Source organism: Dipodomys merriami, unplaced genomic scaffold (assembly GCF_024711535.1).
Source record: "Dipodomys merriami isolate MVZ:Mamm:240054 unplaced genomic scaffold, mDipMer1.0.p SCAF_21, whole genome shotgun sequence".
NCBI classification, from domain to species: Eukaryota; Metazoa; Chordata; class Mammalia; order Rodentia; family Heteromyidae; genus Dipodomys; species Dipodomys merriami.
Genome location: NW_027203493.1, coordinates 30,176,170 through 30,202,882, shown reverse-complemented (window position 1 = coordinate 30,202,882; position 26,713 = coordinate 30,176,170). Strand labels below are relative to the sequence as shown.

General features: G+C 35.5%; 1 protein-coding gene across 29 annotated transcripts in view; it reads right to left on the bottom strand.

Annotated features, from left to right (window-relative positions):
- Nucleotides 1-26,713, bottom strand: part of Sox6 (SRY-box transcription factor 6) — a 605,718-nt gene that overhangs the window by 297,223 nt on the left and 281,782 nt on the right. For all 29 annotated transcript variants that reach the window (XM_070032825.1, XM_070032840.1, XM_070032826.1 and 26 more), the window contains one exon: nt 16,716-16,923. In XM_070032825.1, coding sequence (XP_069888926.1) covers nt 16,716-16,923 — 208 coding nt within the window. The remainder of the gene's footprint in view (nt 1-16,715; nt 16,924-26,713) is intronic.

Sequence of the window (26,713 nt, the reverse complement as noted above, 5' to 3'; positions counted from 1 at the left end):
GGCACTAGAGCAAATTAAACATCCATTACTTAAAAATACTAAGCCTAAATCTCACTCATAAAAATATTACCTCAAGGGCTGGGAAGATGGCTCAGAGGTAGAGCGCTTGCCTTGCATGCATGAGGCCCTGAGTTCGATTCCTCAGCACCACATAAGCAAAAAGTAAAAAGCCGCAAGTGGTGCTGTGGCTCCAGTGGTAGAGCGCTAGCCTTGAGCTGAAGAGCTGAGGGACAGCGCCCAGGCCCACAACCGGACCCCCCCCCCAAAAAAAAAGAAATATGAAAAAAATTACCTCAAAATGATAAATGGAATTAAATGTAAAATGTACTACTATAAACACTTTAGAAAAAAAATGTTTAAGGGTATCTGAGTATAGGCAAAGTGTCCACAGAAGTGATGCCACAAGTATGATTCATAAAATGAGAAATTATTCAACTGGACCTCATCAAACTTTGAAACTTTCATCTGTGGAAACCCATGGAAAGAAGAGAAAGAAACAAACTAAAAACTGAGAGAAAACATCTGTGAACCACAGATTTAACACAGAACTAGTGCTTCAAATAAAAAGGGCCTATCACGGGGGAGGATGGGAAGGGAGGGGAAGGGGAAACAAAGGCGGAGGCTACAATGCTTGATAAGAAATGTACTCATTATCTTGCCCATGTAATTGTAACCCCTCTGTACAGTATTTTCACAATAAAAAAACGGCCTATCACAACTCAATGATAAAAATCTAAATAAAAATGGGCAAAAGATGAACAGATAACCAAATACACAATAAAATAGCATTCTGCCATCAAAAAGAATGAAACTATGCCACTTACAGGAAAATGATGAAATTGAGATCTTCATATTACGTGAAATGAATAATAGTCAAATAGACAAGTATCATATTTTCTCTTATATGCAAGATATTTTTTAAAAAGACATGAAAGCAGAAGGGAGTCAATTACTTGGTGAGACTAATGAGAGGAATGCAGAGAGAGTGAGTGATTGAAATACAAAATATGTAAATGTGACAATGTCTAACGAAACCCACTGTTCTGTAAAATTAATAGTAATTAATTTTAAAGAAAATGGACAAAAGATATAAGTAATTCACCAAGATAAACAGATGGCAAACATCACATGAAAAATGTTCAGTATCATTAGCCATAAAAGAAATACAAGTTAACACCACAGTGAAACATCATTACATAGCTATTAGAAAAGTTAAAATAAGCTGCACTGGTGGCTCAAGCTACTCAGGAGGCTGAGATCTGAGGATCTCAATTTGAAGCCAGATTGAGCAAGAAATACTCTTATCTTCAACTAACCACCAAAAAGCTGAAAGTGGAGCTGTGGCTCAAGTAGTAGAGTGCTATCCTTAAGGAAAAAGGCTCAGGCCAAGCCCTGAGTTCAAGCCCCAGGGCTGGCACACAGAGAGAGGTGGGGGGGGGGATAGCTAACATATAAGTAACAAAATTAAATAAAAACAAAATTAAATAAAAACAAAAACAGAAAATGAATCTCTCTCACACTTTACTAGGAGTGTAAAATAGTAGAGCTATCCTAAAATATAGTACAGCAGTTTCTTATAAAACTAAAAATATAATTATAACCTGACAATTATATTTCTGGTTATTGACTATAGAGAAATGAAACTTTCTGTTCCTTCAAAATCTTATAAACAATCTCATAAATTCATAGGAACATATTTGGGATAGCCAGAACTAGAATCTGCTCACATGCCTTTTAACCAGTGAATGAACAATTAAACTGTAATGCCTACATATGATATGCACTATGGAATAAAAGTACAAATTTTTTATATAAACAATTTATATGAATCATCAGGAAATTTTGTTGGATTTATTGAGAAAGCTAATCCACAAAATTAAATACTGAATGATTTCAATTATGAGACATCTTTGAAATGCCAAAGTATGAGAAATTAAGAAAATATTAGTTATTGCCAGGAGTTTGATATAGAGGGTGAGAAGTGAAATGGAGATACATACACTTATGTGCAAGACAAGGGATCCTGGAGATATGTGAACTGCTCAGTATTTTGCCTATTATGTTGATACTTGAATCTAAATAGGTGATATATAGGTAATAAAACCATACTGTACTTAAAATATAAACCCATAACCAAATTCAATTAAAAGTGGACAATTTTTTAATAAGACCAATGATTGTATCAATGTCAATAGTTTTCCTGTGATAGCATAGAACTGTTTTACAAATGTTACCACTAGGGAAAACAGGATAAATTGCACAAAGAATCTCTCCATATTATTTCTGAGTACTTTATGTGACTCTACCATTAACTTCAATAAAAATCTACTCAAAAAATGTAGCAAGCAGTGAGGCATGGTGTCCCATAATTTTAATCTCTGCTCTTTGGAATGTTCTCAAGTTTAAAAAAAAAAACAAGAAAGAAAGAAAGAAAAAGTAAGACTCCATCTCAGAAACACAAACCTAGTAAAGTAGTATCCATTTCTAATTCAAGCTTTGGGGGAGGTGTAAGTAGGGGGACTGAGGTCCCAGGATAGCACCCACGCAAAAGTGAGACCCTATCTGAGTATAACAGGCTAGTGATGTGGCTCAAGTAGTGGAGTACCTATCTAGGAAGTCAAGGCTCTGAATTAAAACCCAAGAATCATCAACGATGAATAAATACAAACATATATAGAGTTAGAGTCTACTGAAAATGGAGAAGCAGTTTAAATTATTGATAATTATTCAGAGAAGTCACAAGAGCTAAAATAGTCAGTAGGAGACTAGATATGGCTTATATTTTGTTTATTTGAAAGTAGAGTTGGGGGGCTGGGAAGGTGGCTCAGTGGTAGAGTGCTTGCCTTGCATGAATGAGGCCCTGGGTTGGATTCCTCAACACCACATAAGCAAAAAAAAAAACCAAAACAATAAAACAGAAGTGGCTCTGTGGCTCAAGTGGTAGAGCACTTGCCTTGAGTTGAAGAGCTAAGGGACAGCACCCAGGCCCAGAGTTCAGGCTCCATGACTGACCAAAAGTAGAGTTGGGTTGGGAAGGTGGCTCAGTGGTAGAGTGCTTGCCTTGCATGAATGAGGCCCTGGGTTCAATTCCTTCACACCACATAAACAGAAAAGGCCAGAAAAGGCCAGAAGTCGTGCTGTGACTCAAGTGGTAGAGCGCTAAACTTGAGCTGAAGGACAGCGCCCAGACCCAGAATTCAGGCAAAGAAAAGAAGAAAGGAAGGAAGGAAGGAAGGAAGGAAGGAAGGAAGGAAGGAAGGAAGGAAGGAAGGAAGGAAGGAAGGAAGGAAGGAAAGAAGGAAGAAAGGAAGGAAGAAATAAAGAAAGAAAGGAAGGAAGGAAGGAAGAAAGAAAGAAAGGAAGGAAGGAAGAAAGAAAGAAAGTTGAGTGAGAATAAACAAAAAGTCATTCTGTATAGGAAGGATAATGGCTAAGCATCAAATTGTCTGATTAATTCAACTTAACACAGTTCTGATTCTTTAGATAAGAAAGTTTTTCCTGAGATTCTTCAGTATTCTTAAGCAAAATGCTCACTAGAGAAATATTATAAAAGAACTCCAGAACCCAAGTTCTAATTTAACTAAGGAATGTCCAAGTTATATTCACATCAAGAGGGGGGAAAAAAAGCACAGCAATGTAGAGACTGGATAATGAAGTACTGTTGTTAGAAAGAAATCTCAGCTATGCTGAAAAAAAAATCAAAGCAGCTGGTTTCCATCAGGTAAACAATACTCCTTATCTCTGAAAGAAAGAATTGAACTGTTACAAATAGTGAGACAGGGACCCTCCCTTCTTTCCATAGTGTGACATTGTTTTGAACATCTAAGAAATGTACTTACTCACTTGTGTAACTTCATAGAGGGGCTGGTAATTCTGCATACTTACAATAGATTGAGAATGGAAAGGTTATAGATTCAAAAAATAAGAATGTGCAAACCCATCTGAGTAGACAACAGAAAGATGAGACTACCTAGAAAAACATTCCTGTTGTTAAGTAGGTAATGTGGCTGAGAGAGGGTAAAGAGAACTATTTGGGTTTTTACACTGACCTGCATTGTTATAAAAGACAAAGTTACAACTTAAGACTGATTTAGGGGAGGCTAGTAGAAGGGGGACCCATGTTATTGTAAGATAAGAGAGGTAGAAGTATTAACACAAGGCAGCATTTAGATCATATTATAATCCTCACGTGTTTATTCAAATAGCAAATATTTATTTGAAAATAGAACACACTGAAAATTGAAATAAAACCTGTTGAAAATGTTTTAAGAAGAGACAGATGAGGGAGAGAAATGGAGAAGGCAAGTTTGGTCATGGTATTTCATATGTACGATGTACAGAAGTGACACTGAAATCTCTTAGAACTAATACATGCAAATAAAAACTTTAAAAATCTGGGGCAGTGAAGGTGGCTCAGTGGTAGGGTGCTTGTCTTGCAAGCATGAGGCCCTGGGTTCGATTCCCCAACACCACATAAGCAAAAAGAAAAAAAGCCAGAAGTGGCGCTGTGGCTCAAGTGGTAGAGCGCTAGCCTTGAGCTGAAGAGCTGAGGGACAGTGCCCAGGCCCAGAGTTCAGGCCCCACAACGGGACCCCCCCCAAAAAAAAATCTTACAAGTACTAGAATAGAGACATGGACAAGTGACAGAGGATAGGATCTCTGCTCTTCCTAACTTACCCTTTAGTGAGTGGTTGCTTAAACAATGATACAATAAAGGAGACAAATGGACAAAGCTTATAGCAATGAAAGTGCTAAGGTGAAAATGAATAGAGAATTATATCAAATAATGTTTATTACTTTAGACTCAGAGGTTAAGCGAGGCTTCTCTGAGGAAGTGATGATAGAATAAAATCTGAATAAGTAGGAGCCAGATGCAGAAATCTAAATTAAAAAACTTTTAAAACCAACAAATACTTTTCAAGACTTTGTACATTAGGCACATAATATATTTTCCCAGTCTCTCTGAGAATAAAAAGAGATTAAGTGGCTTATGCACTGATTCTTAGAATTCCCATCTCTTTCCTACCTATAACATACCTCTGTAGGAGGTAGGGGAGTGCTATTTAAGTTAATTATTGCATTCCAGAGTAGAACAGAATCTCAGTACACAGTTTATTGGTCACTCTTTTAAAACTGTCTTTTGACTCTATCTTGCCTTTATCCTAAAAAGTATTATTTTTATTATTAATTCTGCTATAACTGATGCCATGCTGTTGTTAAAAGCCATTAAAAACTTTTGTTATAGTTTCATTTATTCTTCAGTACACCTACATCAGTTCTTTTTCTAGCCATTGTATTTGCTCATTTATAATTAAGTAAGAGTATTAGGGAAGTCCATAAGCCTATAACTTCTATACTTGGTAGCGAATAGCCTGTATTCTATAACTTAATGGTGGGAATAGGAGTCTGGACTCTCAATGCAAAGTGTGACTCTTTGGTTGTACACATACTCTGGGTATGAGAAAGCTATGATGGGTTAAATTGTCACAGATAGATTCACCATGGCCTTGAAGCCATAGCTTTGTCCCTAAGTACTTCATTGGACAATGCCTTCTTCAGATATCAAAACTGAATAGCAGTTTTTATCTCTAAATTCATAAATCATTTTTATCTCTAATTTCTAAACTTAATAAAGAAGATAAGGAATAGTAAAGAATGGCTTCAAAATAAAAGAAAATGAGTCATGAAACTGGCTCAGATGAATGGTTTAATCTGAAAACATCATGAAAGAGAAAAGGTCTGATAGTGGACTCTGAAACTTGAATACAAACCTGAAAACAAAATCAAAATGACAATAAAAGTAAGAATTTGTCCTTTAGTACTTACCTAAATCAATATCCCTTTTCCTAAATTAAGAAACTACAGCTAGTTCAGCCAATTAATTAGTATTATATAGTAAGTTACTAAAGTTCAGGACAAGAATGCACTTCAAACCCAAGAGGGTTTCAACATCTGTATTCTCTTCAGTTGAAGATTTCTAACTAAGTGGTCAATTGTCTACAAAATATCTATTTCAATATAAAAATGGTTGGTAAAACAGTGTCAATAATCAATAAGCTTGTAATTTTGAATGTGAAGTAGTGTTTGAGGAAAAGAAATGATTCTGAGCTCAATATAATTAAAGATCAGGAATTACTTTAATTCTAAAACCATACCCTGAATGGGAAACATCAATAAAAAGGATCAAAGGAAAAAAAGAAGTATGTTTCCTAACAAACCTAGTAATCATGGTTCCAGTCAAAAAACAACAATGTGCTTGTGCTTATAGTTGAAAGAAGGGCTGAAGACATTCTATTAAGATACAACAAAAGGAAAAAGGAAAATTGCAGTGAAGGGTCCATCAAAGGCTCTTGTTGAGCTTCTAAAAAGCACAGTGATAAAAAAAAAAAAACCCTATACTAGACATTTTGAGGAAAGTAGAACCAAAAGATATAGACAGTTAAGTTATAGCTTTCAGGGATTATCACACACACACACACACACACACACACACACACACACACACACACACACACACACACACACACTTTGTGTAATGTTTTCAAAGAGAGTAGCAAAAGGATACAAAAATTTGTCAATATAAAATCTACTCTTGAAAGAGATATCCTAGAGAACAAACTCATCCCACATGCATCAGTACCCAGACACAGTAGTCAGGAATATACTGTTACATAGCATTTTACTATGGAATAGTGCAAAAATATTGTATAAAAATGAAATGAAACTCAACTAAAAATGCATGAAATAAAATTGATGATCAAATATGAGTATCAAATGCAAGTCCAGATTATTACAGTATAACATTATTTTTTTACAAAGTTCTAAAATATCCAGGTATGGGTGTGCATGGCTGTAATGCCAGAACCAGGAAGGTTGAGGCAAGAGAATTACCAGTTTCAACCACCATGACTATACTGAAAGACTTTGACTCAAAAAAATAAAAAGTCTAAACTGAACAAAGCTCAAACAATGTATACACATACAAAACTATTTTAAAACAAAAAATGGTAGACCATGATAAACACAAAGTAATCATCTGTATAAGCGAAGATTGGTCAGATAAAGGAAGTAAGTAAATTCAGTAGCACTCATCATATTTATTAAGCCGCATAATGAATTCACAGGTGTTTATTTCATTTTCATGGCTTATAATAGGGACATAAAATATTACAAAATAAACAAGTGTTTATGTTTATCACTCTTTATCTATTCACTTATTCTTTTTGATTTTGTGTACATGTAAAAGACAATGGAGGTCTAAAAACTACCCTCTGTTTACTTTTTGAGACTCCCTGATAAATCTTGAAGAAAATCTAAAAACATATCCATGGAAAACTGCAAAATACTAATGATCCACTCATTCTCCACAAATTCAAATAGCACACAACCTGACTTATTTCACTAAACCATGAGGAAGCCACATCCTCTTTTTATATAAAATGCCAAGAGAGTACCTTCAGCTTCCCAGTTCAGTGAAAGGAAAAAATCAGAAACAATTGCCTGCATCTGTTAACATTCTTAGCAAATAATTTGTATAGGAGCTAGGAATGGGCCAAGAAATGTGAGGCATCTTTTTAAGGCAAGGACACACAAACTGAAATTAAGAAAAGGATTCAGTTTAATAGTATATTACCTATACCATAAATGGGAGTTGCAAAACAATAGAAAATAGAAATAACCAGGCTTTGATCAGAATGTCTGTGGTTCACTGCTGGCTTATTTTGTTTTATAAAAATTATAAAGCAAACATGCCAAGAATCGTTCTTACACTAATACTTCATAATGGTCATAAATAAAATACCAATAGTTCTAGCTCCTTTTATAAATTCTAAATGTTATTGTATAATCCTATTGAAAGATATTTGTTTCTTTAAACTATCCAGAACTAGATAGGTATTTATTCTGAATTTTTAAGAAAAGGAAAAAGAACAGAATCGCATTGGGAGGAAATACTTATTTTAAAGAGAAGAAAAAAATGAATTTAAATCACGTTGTATCAAAATTGCTGTGAATACCCAATTGCTTGTTTGGCAAGAATTTGAGTGGTCACCAGCATTCAAATGACTTGAAATTTCCAATATGTTTGAAATAATAACTCCGGAGTTTTGTAATGAATACTTAATGTGAATTGTATACAAAAATCCCAAACCTGCTCCATTTCTCCTAAGAATGAGAAAGATTTGGATCTGAGAGGTGCTAAGGCATCACCAATAGAACCTTCTATTAGAATAGTGCTTTAAAAAAACCTAATAGCCCTAAATTTTGCCTTAAACTGTTTTGAGGCTACAACATGTTATGAATAGGAAGCTTTTTGTTATTGCATGGGATTTAATAGTTCTTTACTGTAACATGAATGCATTGCTCTTAACTGGGTACTATCTACAAACCTCCTCCAAGGCTTTACCAACTTCTCTCACTGACAACATCACATTCCACATACTTCTCAGCAGGGAAGATTGGCTTCCAGTGGGGAAACTTTAGTATCAGCTTTTCCAAAAAGCCTGAAAGGCAAGTTAAACTGAATTGCTCTTCCAGAACACAAGAGCATCTTGGCTGCCAAATGCTAAATCCCTTAACACCACAGGACATTTCCTATGATCGGTCTGTGGTGCAGGGTGAGATTCCTATAATATTTCTCTAAAAGTTTCTTCAAATAACAACAATAACAGTAATAGTAGTTACAATAACAATATTTAGAGTTATAATTAGAAAAGCTAATATAAATCTGTTGACCAATAGGGGGTTGGAAGCAGGGAAAGAAAAATGCTCTGTTGAGTCTGGGTACTAGCAGAAGGGCAGTCGGCTAACAAGGAGAATGAGTAAGTTTCAAAGTAGGTTGTTTGCAACTATGAAAACTAAACAATAAACCTGTTGAAATTGTTTTGGAAAGGAAGTTTGATAGAAGAGGGTGAGAATGATTGGAATTTATGGTAAACGTGTAGCAATATAACAATGAAATCCCCCCCCTCAACTAATAAAAGCACAGAAAAAAGGAAAAGCTAATATAAAATATGTCATATCCTCACAACAGTGCTACAAGATAGGTATCATTCACCTTGTTTCGTAGAAGGAGGAACTTCTGAAGTATGCAAGGTTAAATCATTTTTCCAAGGCCACACAGCTAGGAAATAATGCTAGCTACATTTGTTGAATCCTGATGTCTGCCAATAGTATAAATGCTTTAGTTGCATTACCTAATTCTTGATCCTCATGATAGCATGATAACAATGCCCAGTTTTTAGTTGCGAAAATTGAGACAGAGAGGTTATGTAACTTGTTCTTTGTCACTTGGTAAATGCTGAAATAAAATTTAAACATAGACAACTTCAGAGTTCACTCTCTTAATCAGTAGGCTGTGCTGTCTTTCTAAATATTAGAACTGGAATCAAAACCAAATCAGGCTCCCTCATAAATACGACTTTCAAAATTTTTTTCTCATTGCTTGAACTATACACAGCTAAAGTACAACTAAAGCTCCCAGAGGAGCAAAACATACCAACATGTACTCTAACTATACTCCAGCGAAAATATATGTAAAAATCCAAATGATTGTTTAGAGATGCAAATAATGATAATAATCCATCAGATATACACATAAACACATGCTCATTCTTGTGCCCACAAACAGCTGCATAATCCATTGGAAAGTCTATCCCACCAGGAATCCAAAGGCTCAAATGCGGCTGCACTTTCTCTACATGCACAGTAAAATGAATCCACATATTTTCGTTACCATGATAGCTGGAGCACACAATTCCACACGGCAAACACATACCTATGTGTTCTGACCAATGTGTGTTTGATGGAATTTTACCTAAACTTGTTCACTTATATTGGGTGTAGGGTTCTGCCAAGAAAAGTTCATTCATTCTGATATTTCTGCCTGACTCTAATCTTTGTCACTCCCTTCTAATCACAAGAATTATTACCCATAGAGCAGTCTTGAAAACTATCAAAGAGCAGAGAGACTTATTTTGTCAGATAGTCAAAGGGTTTTATTGTGGTGTTCCTTTTCTTGCAGTCTCACATGACTCCAGAACCTGACCCAAACCAGTGTACACCACCCAGGATCATATACTTAGTAGTGTGAGACACAAGACATGATAGTGGCTAAAGTACTATTATTAAAGAGAGATTAAAACAGCTGTACATTATGCTGAAGCACTCACTCTTCTCTTTACAAACAGACGGTCCTGGATTACAAGCAGCACTTGACCATTTAAATCACGACAACAACCAGATTTAACCAGCTGGGCCATATTCTCCTAGGCAGTGCCTGTTGACCTCCTCAGTCGCAGCTGCTCAAATGAAATTCTCATTAGACAACTTATTTTCAGAAGCCAAAGGACTCTCTGATTAAATATATGTATTTAGATATAGAAGTCCTTTTTAAAGTATTCATTTTCTGACAACTGTCGCTTATGTTAGAGCCCAGCTATATTGGCAACAAGATGGGTGATACAAGGATAACTAAAAATCATCATTTAATTACAGCCAAATAATGTTTTTTTCTTGGAAACATTTTAACCTGACGCTATGAATAAATGTTTCACTATGATCTCTATACATCAATTTCAACAGTATTGATATTGTGTGTGCATATAAATATATGTCTAGCTATATCTATCAGCCTACTACACACCTATTTATTTATGACTCTAAAGCAAAGTTAAATTTATAAAAGGTAGAAATGTTACCTACTCTCCATTAACCTCTCTAGAATAAAGGAGCAGGGAATTTCTGACAGCATGTTTGTTCCTCAGGGTTTCAGCAATTTATTCAAATCATGGCTTGAAGGAGACATTTCTTGAAGAAATGACAAATTAAACTCTAAGCTGTAATTTAGTTGATCAAAGCATCTGCTTTATCAAATATGTATTATTTTAAAATGTACCATAGTCAGGTGCCAGTGACTCACACTTGTAATCCTAGGTACTCTGGAAGCTGAGATCTGTAGATAGTAGTTCGAACTAGCCAGAGCAGAAAATTCTGTGACATTCTTATCTCCATTAACCAGCAAAAACACAGTAGTGTGGGTGTGGCTCAAGTGGTAGAGTACCAGCCTATAGTGAATAAGCCAAGTGAAAACATGAGGTCCCAAGTTCAAGCTTTTGTACCAGCACACACAAAAGTAAATAAATGAAACACATTAGACCCTAATAAATTATATAGTTAAATTTTTACATATGAAGGCAATAAGCAGAAGATCAGCATCTATTGTATTAACCACAAAGTCCTGCCAATCAGCTAAATCATATGCTATGACTCTTGAACTATGATGTAATAGTGAGGAAGGGTCCTGTAATGCATTTACAATGTTCAGTGTGTTAATATGTCTCAAATGAGAAGATGGACTTACAGACTTTAGAGTCAAAATGGGACTGGGTAATGTTGGCTCAGGTCTGTAATCCTAGCTGATTTGGAGGCTAAAATTTGGAGGATCATCAGTTGGAGGCCAGCCTAGGCAAATAATGTTTGAGAGACCTTTTCTCAACTCATGGCTGACTACAGAGGCATGTATCAGTCATCCCAAGACTAGTGGAATACTGAGATTGAAAAGACTATGCTTCTAGAACAGTGAAAATAGAAAAGTCCATCTCTACAGAAGGGACATTAGATATTATAAACCTTCATGATAGCAAGAATGAGAGGCGTAAAGTAACCAGATCTGGTTCAGGAGTAAACTTTTGCTGATGTTTTCTATAGTTATTTGTTCTATTATGCTAATAAAAACTAGAAATCCTCATTGCTTCCATTAATAAAACTTTAACAACTTCTATTGTATTACCATCTTCTAAAGGCACCACTTCCAAGAATAAAATTGTTAAATATCCTTTGAGATATCTTTGAGAACCATTTCTCATGGTCTTCACACTTAAATATCAAGTCTTAACAATTCTATCTCCTAATATCTTTTCCATATGCATCCTCCTTCTCATTCCTACTACATTTATTCAAGCATTCATTATCTCTAGCCTGGAACAACTTCCTTAATGTCTCTCTCTGCTCCAATTTGTACTACACAGTGCTGTCAGACTAACTTTCCTGAAGGAAAGCCCTAATCCATTACTGAAGCGTGCTCAAAAATAGTCAATGGTTCCTTCATCACCTTTCATGTAAAGTTCAAACATTTCTACCAAATATTAATGAGTCTTTATGATTTGAACACAACAAAGATTTTCAGTCTTATATCCTGTATGCAGATACACCTTAAGTTAGACATTGAACTAGAGTTCATTTGATGTTTGTCTTCTATCTGTAGTAGAACATGAATTACCTCAGATTAGGAACTGCTTCAATCATTATGGGAACTATGTCATCTAGCATAGAGGTTCTTCACCTGCAGTTCACAAACCCAAGAGGCATGGAAAGATAAAATTCATGGGTTCTGAACTTGGATGGAAAAAAGTTATTTTCTCATGGAATTTTCTAATTGAATTTTTTGGATGTAAACTTATTCCATTAATCTCTAATTAAAATTTTCCATTTGTCTATTTATGCAAATAACATATTATTACACTTGTTTTTACTATCAACAGATTGTAGTTGGTATTTTAAAATCACATTATACTTGTTAAGAGATATTTCAAAATATCTTCTATGGTTATAACTATTTTTAATAGTCTGACATTATTAAACTCTCCATAATATGTAATTGTAAGGGTAGTAAGCTAACCTTACTAAACTAACACATTCCATCACATCATAAAAATTTTAAATTATTTAGTATTTTAGTATAATTATTCTGTGTGTAATTCTATATAATTGACAAGATTCATTTAAAATAATTCTAAGAATGAATTTAGTAGTTTCACTGGATATGAAAGAGATCCATAGAAAAAATAAAGCTCTGAAAGGGCAGAAGAATCAGCATGAAGTTTACCCATTAAAGATCATGTGTGTTACCCATAATCTACCAGAAACCTATCCTTAATATAATAGCTCATATTTTGAATAGAGTCTAGAATTTCCTGATCATCCAGTATCTTAACCTACAGATGAATGGAAGGAAAAAGAGAGAGGTATAAAAAGATACATGAAAACTAAAAATTTGTAATTGCACAGAAATAACCATAAACTCAAACAGTCCTAATTAACTGAATGATCTCTAGGGGCATCATTACATTAAAACATGGTAAAAATAATTGACATTTATAGTATTATGATCATCAATAAACACATCAAATTCACACCGTTTACAGTGCATAAGAGACTTATAGATCACTATGACCCTTAACTCTCAAAATGTTTGATTTGTCAAATCCAGTACAATATCACACCAAATTTCAAATGCTGTGGTTTAGAAAATTTAAGAAGTTGAAATTAGGAAAGCAACTCCATTTGTAATAGCCCCACAAATAATAAAATACCTAGGAATTAACTTAACCAAAGAAGTGAAGGACCTCTATGATGAAAACTTTAAAATCTTGAAAAAGGAAATCAACACAGAACTTAAAAAATGGCAAAACCTCCCATGCTCCTGGATTGGCAAGATTAACATCGTGAAAATGGCAATACTTCCCAAGGCTATCTACAAATTCAATGCGATACCTATCAAAATTCCACCCTCATTCTTCAAGGAAATAGAGGAGGCAATCCAAAAATTCATATGGAACAATAAAAGACCCCGAATAGCAAAAACGCTCCTCAACAGAAAGAACACTGCTGGAGGAATATCAATACCAAATTTCAAACTCTACTATAAAGCCATAGTAATCAAAACAGCTTGGTATTGGCATAAGAACAGACCTCAGGACCAATGGAATAGAATTGAAAACCCAGAAATGAACCTACAGACCTATAGCCATCTAATCTTCGATAAGGAAGCTAAAACAATAGAATGGAAGAAAGACAGCCTCTTCAGTAAATGGTGCTGGCAAAATTGGTTAACTACATGTAGAAAACTAAAGCTAGATCCTTATATATCACCCTGCACCAGAATCAACTCCAAATGGATCAAAGACCTTGAACTCAAAGCAGACACTCTGAAAACATTACAGGATGGAATAGGAGAAACCCTAGGTCTCCTTGGCTCAGGTCGAAATTTTCTGAATAGAGACCCGGAAGCACAACAAATCAAAGAAAGGTTGGACAAATGGGATTGCATAAGATTGCAGAGCTTCTGCAGGGCAAATGACATAGCTGGCAAGATCAATAGAAAGACCACCGATTGGGAGAAGATCTTTACTAGCCATACAACGGACAAGGGTCTCATATCTAAAATATACTTGGAACTCAAAAAATTAAACCACCCAACAACAAATCCTCAAAGAAACAACTGCCCAATAAATAAGTGGGCGAAAGACTTAAAGAGAAGCTTCTCTGAAGAAGAAAGAAGGATGGCCAATAGACACATGAAGAAATGTTCAACATCCCTAGCCATAAAAGAAATGCAAATCAAAACAACATTGAGATATCACCTCACTCCAGTTAGAACAGCAAAAATCAAGAACTCTAACAACAACAGATGCTGGAGGGGATGTGGACAGAAAGGAACCTTACTTCATTGTTGGTGGGAATGTAAACTTGTTCAACCACTTTGGAAAGCAGTATGGAGGTTCCTCAAAAGACTTCACATAGATCTCCCCTATGATCCAGCAATCCCACTTTTGGGCATTTACCCAAATGTTTACAAACAAGACCACACTAAAGCTACCAGCACAACTATGTTTATTGCAGCATTATTTACCATAGCTAAGATATGGAACCAACCCAGAAGCCCCTCAGTAGATGAATGGATCAAGAAAATGTGGTATATATACACAATGGAATTCTATGCCTCCATCAGAAAGAATGACATTTCCCCATTTGTTAGGAAATGGAAAGGTTTGGAAAAAATTATATTAAGTGAAGTAAGCCAGGCCCAAAGAAGCAGAGGTCCCATGGTTTCCCTTATTTGCAATATCTAGTATAGGTATGAGTCAAGCGGAAAAGGTCAGATAATGTGATGTTAGGAAAATGAACCCTTAAATATGTATTTTAATGTTTTCGTTTCTTTCATGCATGTGTTTCTAACGCATTTATAAGATTATTTCTTTGTTGCTTTGTATGTCCCTCCCCCACAGTGTAACCCCCGCTTTCACTATATTTGATGTCAGTATAACATGTGGAGGAGATGGGGACAAACAAGTCGTTTAAGGATTCAGGTGGACCTGTTGCAACAATGAGAAGTACAAAATGTCATGTCAAAACCAGCTTTACAATGTCGGTGTGGGGGGGGGGAGGGGGGTATAATTGGGTGGGGGGAGGGGGGTAAAATTGGGTGGGGGGAGGGGGGAGGCGGGGAAGGGAAGTGAAGGGTAAACAAAGGAGGAGGCTGCAATGCTTGGTAAGAAATGTATGCATTATCCTGCCCATGTAATTGTAGCCCCTCTGTACAGTATGTTCTCAAATAAAATAAAATACAATTAAAAAAAAAAAAAGAAAATTAAACTCAAAAAAAAAAAAAAAAAAGAAAATTTAAGAAGTTACTCGAGGCCACTTAACTGCTAGCTGGGTTCCTAATTTACTACATTATGCTCTGGAGTCATCAAGAGGCTGACACTGTGTTATATGATCTAGTTACTGAAACAGGGAAGCAAGAAACACATTTTAGACAGATTTTCACAAAATTAATTGAAATTAATTTAAATTTTTTATTCTTAAAGCATCAAATTAGGTAAGACTAAAAAAAAATTCTCCTGTATCAAATCCCAGTTTCCATGTAGTGTCACAGAGGTCTAAAGTTAACTTGTAAGACTAGAGATAAATCCAGAGTATTAATTCATTTACATTTTGAGGCCTAAAAGTTGTGCATTCAAAAAACAAAAGGAAGAAAGAAAGAACATACATCACATAGCAATCACATAACCTTCACTTATTTTGTTTAAAATTTACTGTAGAGTTTTCTTTCCTCGCTGTTTTCTAGGATTTGACAAACCTGAGTAGATAGACTGTTGTGCAGAGCAAAGAAGCTAAATGAGGAAATTTACAGCAGATGGCACACCAAAGCACTCTGCCTTGAATATGAGCTTTAATAATATTACAAGCCCACCGGTCTCTACAACACTTGGAAGTACAACTAGAACATATATAAAGTAGAATTTTTAAAATATTTTAACGTTTTGAAAGTTGGAATGTTCATAAAGATGCTGTAGAACAAAAGGAAATAAGGTGAAAGGAAAATTCTTTTCAGTAAAATTCTTTTCTTTCCTTTTTCCTGGGTGATAAGAAAATTCTGCTATCAAAACCTTGATATAGGGCTGGAAGTTGGCTCAGTGGTAGAGCTCTTGCTTTGCATGCATAAGATCCTGGGTTCGATTCCTCAGCATTACATAAGCAGAAAAAAGCCAGAAGTGGTGCTGTGGCTCAAGTGGTAGAGCGCTAGCCTTGAGCTGAAGAGCTGAGGGACAGCACTCAGGCCCAGAGTTCAGGCCCCATGATCGACAAAAAAAAAAAAAGAAAGAAAGAAAAGAAAAGAAGATATAATATCACTAGGGCCATATAAAATACACAAACTTAAATGAAGCTATCTGCTTAGCACTCCCAATAGATCACCACAGTACATCTGAAGGACTTTTCTTAGCTAGTACTAGTTACATACTTCTTTGTGCCTGGAAATCCCACTCTTTTTTTGTTTGCTTGTTTGTTTTATTTTGTTGTTTGCTTGTGTAAAGCCTGGAAACTTAAAAAGTAAAAAAAAAAAAAAAAAGTCCAACAGCTAGGTCTACACATACCCTCTTGTTCTGTCCGAGTCATTTCCTCAAGCTTCTTCTGTTTCAGTGTGTCCACCACATCGGCAAGGCTCCCTTTGCGGCGTTCAGGGGTTCCAAAAGTAACACTGGTCATTATATCGCGGTCCCGACTCCCTTCGTCAGGCTTCTGTGGTGAGGTAGAGGTATTTCGGAAGGAATATAGGGAACATAACTTATTATTCTCTGACTCCTAGAAAAAATAAAATCAAATAAAGCCATTAGAATATAGGCTTCTTTGAAAATCATTGCAGAAGAAAAATCCCAAACTAAGGACAATACATAGGACTGATGGGATAAACAAAATGTTAAATAAAATAAAATATACTAACCAACTTCCCACAACCTTAAAAACAGGTACGTTGAGATAAAAGCCACATTTTTGTTTGCTTTAGAACCAACAGAAAAGTTCATTTTAGTATCTAACACTCACAATTCACCATAATATATAAAATACCTAAAACAGTGCCAGAAGTTAGTCAGACCTGAATATTTTTGTGTGCTGGAGTTTGGGAATGATCCCTTGTTTCAAGCTATACACATGCCCATTAGAAACATCATTTTATTCTTTATCCTGAACAGTGATATTTCACCACACAGGACACATTTTTTCATGTAGCTTTTTTTGACATTTTTTACAGAACCGGTTTACTGCAATAGCATTTTCACAGGAATGAGTTCCATCATAGATACATTAGTAAAGTAAGAGGAGAAATAGAACTATCTGCTGAGGAGGAAAAGCAACTATTCATTGAAAATTACAAGCATTAAAAATTTACGGAGAAAAATTTTTGGTATCTCTCCCTAAGTCAGACCTGGGTATTAGAGGCAATAGCCCTTTAATATTCTTACATTCACATTTTCTGTACAAAAGTATTCTTTTTCCACTTGACAATAAAAAGTTCTCAAGTGTACAGTCTTCAGAAGCTTCAACATTCTAATTTTCCCTATATCTGTGTCCTTCTCAAAGGAGCCCAGAATGCCTCAAGAGCTAGAGGAAGCAGCATGAGGCAAAAGTTACATAATTGGCAACTAGTGGACAGGGAGAGAAAAGGAACATGAAATAGAGAGCTGTGAGTTTTCACGTATATGGAGATAATAATTATACTTGGTAAGTGCTGGATATTTACATACTGTTGCTGTTATATATAAGGTGGAGTCAAACCTATTTTCAAGATGATTGGGCGTATACAATGGGATGACATTTGTAAAGTCCCCAAGTCAGGGTTCTCAGAGTTGAAGGAGTATTAGGTTAGTATTTTTCCGAAGAAACAGACCTAGGAATAAATAACTTTTTTTTCTGTTTTGCTTTCTAGACTTTAGAACTAGTAAAGTAAATAAAATTGAACTAAGTTAAGCTTTGACAACCCTGTAAATATCCTAAACACACTGCATTGTATACATTAAATAAGTAAAATGTATGGTTTATACATCCTATTTCAAGAAAGCTATTTAATATGCTGTGAGCTAAATTCTTATTGCTAGCATAATGCCTAGAAAAAGGAAGCAAAATATGTTTGGGCAGAAATAAACCAAAAAGGATAAAATAAATGAGGAAGGAAGGGAAGATACCTCCTCTTTACTTTGTTCCTAAATCATTTCCCTCCCCCAGTAAAGACATTTCACCTCACTAAATATTTACTGTGATTCTGTGGGGTAAGACAAAGGCACTCCTTCGCTTAGGTGCCTGTCATGATTAGTACATAACTCCTTAAAATAGCCATTTCCTTCTCCACTTTGAATAAATGAAAAAATGAAAACTCAGAGATTTAGTTGCCAATGCTCTTTGACCCTGAGTAAAGTCCATACCAGATAAATGACTGAGTCTTTGATGAATCAGTAATCAGCATTTGATCAGCTGGCTTCATTTCTCAAATGCAAATTATTTCACATCATAGCCTAAACATAAAAAATAAAACCTTGACTCAGTCAAAGAGATTAAAGACCAACTCAAAACAAAAGACTTCTGAAGTCGCTACCTACAAATAACAAACCAAAGACCTCCTCATCACTCTTAAATACAGGCTCTTCAGCTTAGGTAACACATTTAGTGTGTAGAAGACCACTTCTCACAATTAAGTTCAGTCTTGTGTGCTCATAGTCAGTTACTTGTCAGTCTGTCTTCCTTGTATTTTGCTCATGGACATGTGGTCACTGCCATTCTATACCACAGACAATTACCACTGGTTCTATATTGCAATGATGACCCATACTGTCCTCTGCTCCATAATTTGTACAAAATGGATCAACACTACTGATTATACACAGTAAGAGGTTTAAAAGTCATGATTACTCTCAGGAAAGCCACAAGAACTACTTGCAATTTTCCCAAAGCACCAACATAGACTGTAAATAAAACCATTAACAACATAAACTGTATGTTACTTTACATCTTCCTTAGGAAAACTGAAAAAGAGAAATATATCATTGTGGCCCTCACTTTTTAATTTCTAAAAATTAAAATATTTATCCTTCATGAATAGAAGCCTACAAGTATTTCAGTGAAAGTTCCATATAAACCAATACACACAATAAGTTTGTTTAATACGAAGTAATTCCAATTTTTAAAAAGTGAGAAAAGAGCTCTAATTCCCCCCAGAGGGGCTACACAAATTTTAGGTAAAATTTTTTGAACAAAAGGAAATTTTAGCTAATTCTGCAACTTTCTAAAATCAAAACAAGTCCTAAGATATACCAGTTGAAGCAAATGTTCAAGGATACTATCAATGAAGCAACAATAGGCATCATAGTGCAAGCAAGACAAGGCTCTTATAACATTCTGAATATACCAACTATGTTAGTCAGCTTTCCATTATTGTAACAAATACTTAAGATAAGTAAGCTTAGAGAAAGGACTTATTTTGCCAACAGTATGGAGGTTTCAGACCCATTGACCTCATTGCTTTGGGCTTGTTTTGGCACAACATGAAGGAAAGCATGCTGGGGAGGAAGACTGTGTACCTGGCCAGGATGCAAAAATGAAAGGAGAAAAAAGAAAAAAGACCAGAGCCTGATAATCTTCTTGAAGGGCATACTCCCAATGACCTAAAACCTCTCCCAACACTATATCTTAAGGGTTCTACAACCTCCTAGAGCAATACTTTGAATACAGAGGCCATGGAGGAACCTTATCCAAACCATAGCACCAACCTTCAGAACTGTGAAATCCCAGCATTCAGGCAGATGAATCATGAGTTCAAAGCCAACCTGGACTGTAGAGCAAGTTCAAGGCCAGCTGGATTATATAGTAAAACCTTGCCAAAGAGAGAGAAAGGGGGGAGGAGAAAAAGGAGAGAGAAAAGAGAGAAAGGGAGAGAGGAGATGACAGGAGATAGGGAGGAAAGAGGAGGAAAGAAGAAAGACAGAAATAATATGTAAAGAAAGAGAAAAACAAAAGACTGTCATAGTGAAATCTACTAAAATGTAAAAAAAAAAAAAGGGAATGAAAAGAATAATAGAAGGGACCAATATTAGCAAAGTACATTGTACACATGTATGAAAACATAAAAATAAACCATTTTTACAATTAATGTACACTGATAAGAAAACCTTGGCACTTGCAACTAGCTTTTGCTAGAAATGCTATCAATCTCACTTACCCTCTGTGCATAAGGCCTACCTCCATTCTCTGCAGGAGCAGCTCCAGTCCACTACTGATCTGATTTGGCTGGGCTGCCAACCACACCTAGACAAGGAATGTGGATGGACAGCCATACTGCAGGCAGAGGAGAACAGTGGGCTAGTACTGCACAAGTCAGATAAGATGTCAGGAATTGGGAGTTGGAGAGCTTAGGTCAGGAATGGAATTCCGACTGTATAATAGAGTAAAACCCACATACAGGTGGAAGTCTTTGCAGTTGAAATAACTGGAAAATGGCCTAAGAACCTGCATGAATCAACTTTCAACCTGTGGCACCGTCCTAATTGAAGGGGAGGGAATAATATGACCTTCTGTTACCATCCCTGAATGATTTTTAGCAAGACTAAATTAAAAGGATTCATTCTTATTGCTTTGTTTTTCATTCTGAATGAAGCATTTTTAATCACAACTTTAGCCTCATTCTAGGTATCTCTCTCTGTAGAAAAGGCTTATTATGGACCTCTAATCTATCATATGCATGCCACACCATCTACAGTACTCTTCTTATTCATTAGACCTGATTCACACCCATTGAAGGAAAGCTTAAAACATGTTTCACCCAGCACTTACTTAATGAGACACTCCAGGGTTTCTACCATTACATTAGCATTCACTGTATCTAAATATCTTAAGTTTCAACTGAGTGGTGAAGCTGTGATATATAAGTACATATAAATGTTAAAAATATTAAGTGATACTACACACACACACACACACACACACCATATGTAGCATTTTCTAATCTCCAATCTTTTTATCCTCAATCTTTAAAGAACCTTTTCTTGAAGAATTTCAAAACCTATCTGCCAACTGTCTTATAAAAGCTTTACACTATTGTGCTGGTAGTGAATTATTGTCCCAAAAGATTTACCAAATCTAGATTTTAATAACCACTGAAAGGAAACTTAAAGTTTTTAGTAGGTTGAAGATTAAAATGCTAACATTTACAGGTTCTTTCTCAGAAGAAAAAATTTTTTCTTGAAAGTAACATATTGTAAGGAAACTAATCAAGTTAACAAAGCTTAGCTGAGTGACAATTTGGATCTAATTGTCAACAGATCATTTGTGATGAAAGTATCATTTGCTCTAATAGTAAAACAAAATATGTTCCTTTTTTCTTTTATTTAAAATTACTATTTGCTGGAACATACTAGATTTACATATACTCTCAAAGTTGACATAACTACATGACACATACATTACTAACAATTAATAACAGTAAAATTATTCATGGATCCATGAGAAAAGTAGATTTGCTAATTCGTGATTCCTAACATCAAAACAAAAGAGCTGCTGTTTTTAAAATGTTATTTTCATTCACAGGGGAAAAAAAGCACAAGCCCCAATTTTTCTAAATGACCCCATTATCCTATTTAACAAAAGGAAGTAAATATACTGATCAGAATACAGAAACATATTAAAATCCCAAGACTGTCAAGAGAAGTACATTCAAAAGGTTCGCAATATTCAATACACCATCAGTCTCACAAAAATCGTATCTCAAAATTCAAAGGTCCTTAAAAATATAGTTATTGATTCCATCTATCACTTAAATTCCCTGTGCCAAGTAACATTGGATAATAAAGTAGTTAACAATGGACAGACAATCTGAGCTAGCTTTTCTAGTTTAAATGCCAACTTTTCTATCTTCTTCATATAAACTCATATAACTTCACATAAACTCAGACAAACTAGTGAAACTCGCTGGCCATAATTTCCATTTCTCTAAAGTAAGAGTGACAATAATAGTAAAGAATCTACCAAATGTAGTTGCTACAAGTATTAAATGAATAAAAATTAAACACATACAGTTCCTATGACATAAAAAGTGCTCATTAAATAATGGCAGTTGTGTTTGGAAACACTATTTCACCCTTTAGTTCTATCCATAGAAATGTTCAGAATTACAGCCTTTCCACTAAAGACACGTTTGTAGAAAACCTTTGTATCTTTTTTCATAAAGAAAGCATTGCAGTTTCATTCATTTCTTCTTTGTAAGACATAGACCATTCATTCTGATCATTCCTATTAGTATGCTCCAACTTGTTTACTGTTCTTTGTCTCCTAAAGAGTGGTGTCCATAAACTCAATGTACTTACACTCTCACTGCCTCTGAGATATCGTGTTTTCAAGGTTGAATGCTATGGGATCCGCAGTCTCGTGGATGAGAATACTTCAAAGTCTTTTGGTAGTGACATTTAAGAGCTTTGTGGCAGATAAACCTAACAGTGAATTCCTTAACACCTGAAGCAACACTCTACTAATGTTCATCTACTGGCTTATCTGTGTGCCTACCAACTCAGGAAGTCACTTTCATCTGGAAATTCATTCATAGTCAAACAACCATGTAGATGATACTAATCTGAACAATACTGCCATCCTAGGCTGAATTGACTAATAGAATTAACTTTGAAACCAAGAAGTTAGCAGTAGCAAGTGACTTGGTGATAGCTCATATCTTGACTTTCTGAGATCAGGAAACTGAAGTGAGAGAATTAAGTGATTTTCTTAAGGGCACAGAGCAAATGAATACAAAGATGAGTTAGCAATGTGATTTTTTTGTTTCTCTTTTATGTTCTTCCTCCACGGTATAACTCCTGTTTTCACTGTTTGATGTCTGTGCCCTGAATCTTGAATATACATTTTTCTAATTGGGGAGGGGAAGAGAAATAACAAAATGCTGAAATAAGGATACAGGTTGACCCACTGTAACAATGAGATGTACAAGAGACTATGTTGAAAATGAACTTTACAACTTGGGAAGGGAGGAGTGAGGGAGGTGGAAAGGGAAGGGATGATAAAGGGAAAACAAAGGTAATGTACTCATTACCTTACTCATATAACTGTAACCCCACTGTACAGTATTTTTATAATAAAAACATATTTAAAAGATGAGTTAGCAGCATTTTCTCTTAATATTTTTTAACTCTTGGGAAAATTATTTTCACCAAAGAGAAAGACTTTCTTTTTATGGTTTAAGGCACTGGGTAAGTTAGGGAAGGATTTCAAGAGCTTATGGGTAGTGGTAAGTTCTTGTAGAATAAAGTTTCTATGCATGGAGAAGAATGTCAGGATTCCACAGTTTTTCTTAAGATATAACTATTTAATGTGAGGAATCAATTTCCTTATATTATCTTCCTTTACAGTTGTCTACTTTTCTTCTTTATTTCAGAAACACTAGGGACACTTGTAAAAATGGCTGTAATTAGTTACTTGTTGTGTTTAGTTTTGTAAACAGCAAGACTGGAAAGATTTAAATAAGAAGAAACTACTCAAAATATAATCATTGTATCTTATAAATTATATCATTAAAAAGTACCAGAGCCTGGCACCAGTGGCTTATAACTGTAAGCATAGCTAATCAGGAGGTTGAAATCTGAGGATCATGATTCAATGCCAGTCTATGCAGGAACATTTATGAGACTCATATCCAATTAACCACCAAAGGCGGGGGTGAAGGAAGACAAATAAAAGTGGTACTGTGGCTGAAGTGGTAGAGCACTAGCCTTAAATACAAAAGTTCAGGAGCAGCACCCAGGCCCTGAGGCCCAGGACTGAACAACAACGAAAAAGTACTAGAGCCTGTAATCCTAGTCAAAGAACAGAGGATCCTGGTTTACCTATCATCCCCAGTGACACAGAGAAGCACAAATAGGGAGGATCACACCTCAGGCTAGCTTGGGCAAAAAGGAAGACCCTACCTCAAAAATAACCAGAGTGAATGCCTAGCAAGTGTGAGGTCCTGGGTTCACTCCCCTGTATCATCAGTAAATACCAATACATAAAAAATTCCAGAGCCCAATTAAAGTTTGTCAAACCCAGGCCTGATACGGTGGATCATGAATGCCAGCTATTCTGATGGTGGAAATCAAGAAGAGAACTGTTTGAGGGCAGCCTGGGCAAAAGTTAGGAATATCCTGTCTTAACAAGCCATTTAGATGTGGCAATGTAAACCTGTAATTCCACATAATACCGAGGCATAGATAGGAAGATCCTAGTCCATGGCCAGCATAGGCACAAAGCTAGATAGACACTCTGTCTGAAAAATAACTAAAATACAAAGGGGTCCCAGGAGGTAAGACTCAAGTAGTAGAACCCTTGTCTAGCAGCACTGGCTCTGGTTTAAGGCCCAATATTATCCAAAAAAATGGGAGGGTTATTATCAAATCCATTTTGTTCCTACTACAGGTGTTACTGGATTAATAGAGAAGTCCTTCCAGAGCCAAGCTAGTCAAATGAAAAGAGATACGTGAACAAATTGTCTTACATCTCATACATGCTGAAACCTTAGAGCCATTCTGTGAGTTCAATTATCTCTACGCTTCAGTATTCTAGCAAAATATAAGTAACACTCTAGCTCTCTGATTTGAACTCAGGCCCCCTACTTGTGAAGCAGGTGCTCTACCACTTGAGCCAAAACCCCAACCCCTTTCTTTTTCAGATAAGGTCTCAACCTTGTGTTCAGGTAGCTGGGATTACAGACATTCACCACCACACTTAGCCTGTTTTAAATGTTTATAATTAGAACAAACAGACAGACTAAAATGATTCCCCAGAGGCTATAATGCTTATGAAAGAATTATCTATCTGTATACTCACCAACAGCTTTATTTCCTATTTGCAATTTCAAGAAAAGTGAACCTAATCATAAAATGGCATCACTTTAACACAAAGCAGCATGTAAGAAGTCAAACCATGCCTTCAAATTTCCCCAATGTCTGCAAGCATTGCATTCCCCTACCTATAGGCCATAAGTCTTAGGCTGCGGGGATCAGTTAAAATTATAGAGCCCATGCTTTCTCTCTAGAAAGACAAAGAAAGGTGCAAATTTTTATTTTTCCCATTTAGCTTCCAAATACCACAAAGAAAACCTAAGATTCATTCTTCACCTCATTTCATCACCAAAAACAATAGCAAAGAGAGCTGAACTCTAACCTATGAAATAGAGAGTAAAATAAATGTAGTCAAAGATAAACAAAATACATTAATAAGAGGATAACAAGGAAATATGTATCTTTAGTTGGAGCAGATGAGGTGACAAATAAATTACTACAACTGAAGACTAAATGTTAACTCTAAATTCAAAAGCAAAAAATATGTACAATTTGTTCATGATTTACATTTGTTTAATCCTGGCTAGCTTAATGCCTTTATAAAAACAATTCTCACCTACTCTAATTCTAATTCTTTGTAAATGATTCTCATCTAGTACATAGCTATAATCTATTGGTGATTATTTTGTACATTTCCTCTCAGAAGTTTGACAAATTTGAGAACATTGTATTCACAATACTATCAACACATTGGCAACTAAAACAAGTTAAATTATATTGAAAGCAAAAGTCTACAAAGATTTGAATAAGATTTTCCAATTTATAGAATATTAATGAAATATTAAGAAGGCAACTGAAATTCATAAATAATTTATAATCCAACCTGATGGTAAAATTTTATTGGCAAAGATTTATAATTTATACTTTGGATTCACAAAGACATATTAATGAACTTATTTTTTTATTCACCTAGAAAAATATAATGCCTAGGGATTATGGAGATGTGATAGCACCAAAATAATACCTATACGGCTAATAGTATGAAAAAATAAATGCCATTTCATTGAAAGGAATTTTAGCAAAAGAAATATAGCTTGATGTTGTTCTTCAAAAGAAGAACATTTCATGAGTTGGGTTCTGGTGGCTCACACTTGTAATTCTAGCTATTGAGAAGGCTGAGATCTTAGGGTCACAGTTCAAAGCCAGCCTGGGCAGGAAAGTCTGGAGCTGTGGCTCAAGAGGTAGATCACTTGAGAATAAAGGCCCAGGGACAGTACCCAGGCCTTGAGTTCAAGTACCAAGCACAGCACCAAACACACACACACACACACACACACACACACACACACACACACACACACACACACACACACACACACACACAAACACATTCCTCTTGGAAAGTCTTAAAAGGCAAGAAAAACTTTTTTTACTACAGAGGACAGTAATAAATTTGTATAGTAAGGAAATTAAGGTATTAAGGCACATTCACTAAAGACTTGTTCAAAAAAGAGTAGATATGTTTGTAGAAAGAACAAAGTAGGCTTGAAGCAGCTGGTTTAACTAAAGAAAGAGGCAGCCCTTTCAATCTCTGGATGAATGGTACAAGTAGGATTCACTCTGCTGACATTGCCTTTATAGATAGTAACCCATTCCAGTTAAAGAAAGTAGATATCAAGAAATATGGATATAATTCTGGTTTCCTCCTCCCAGAGAAGTATGCTGCCTATAATAGTCTGCATCACCATATTCTTGCTGATCTAGAAGGATCTTGAGACTCATACCTTATT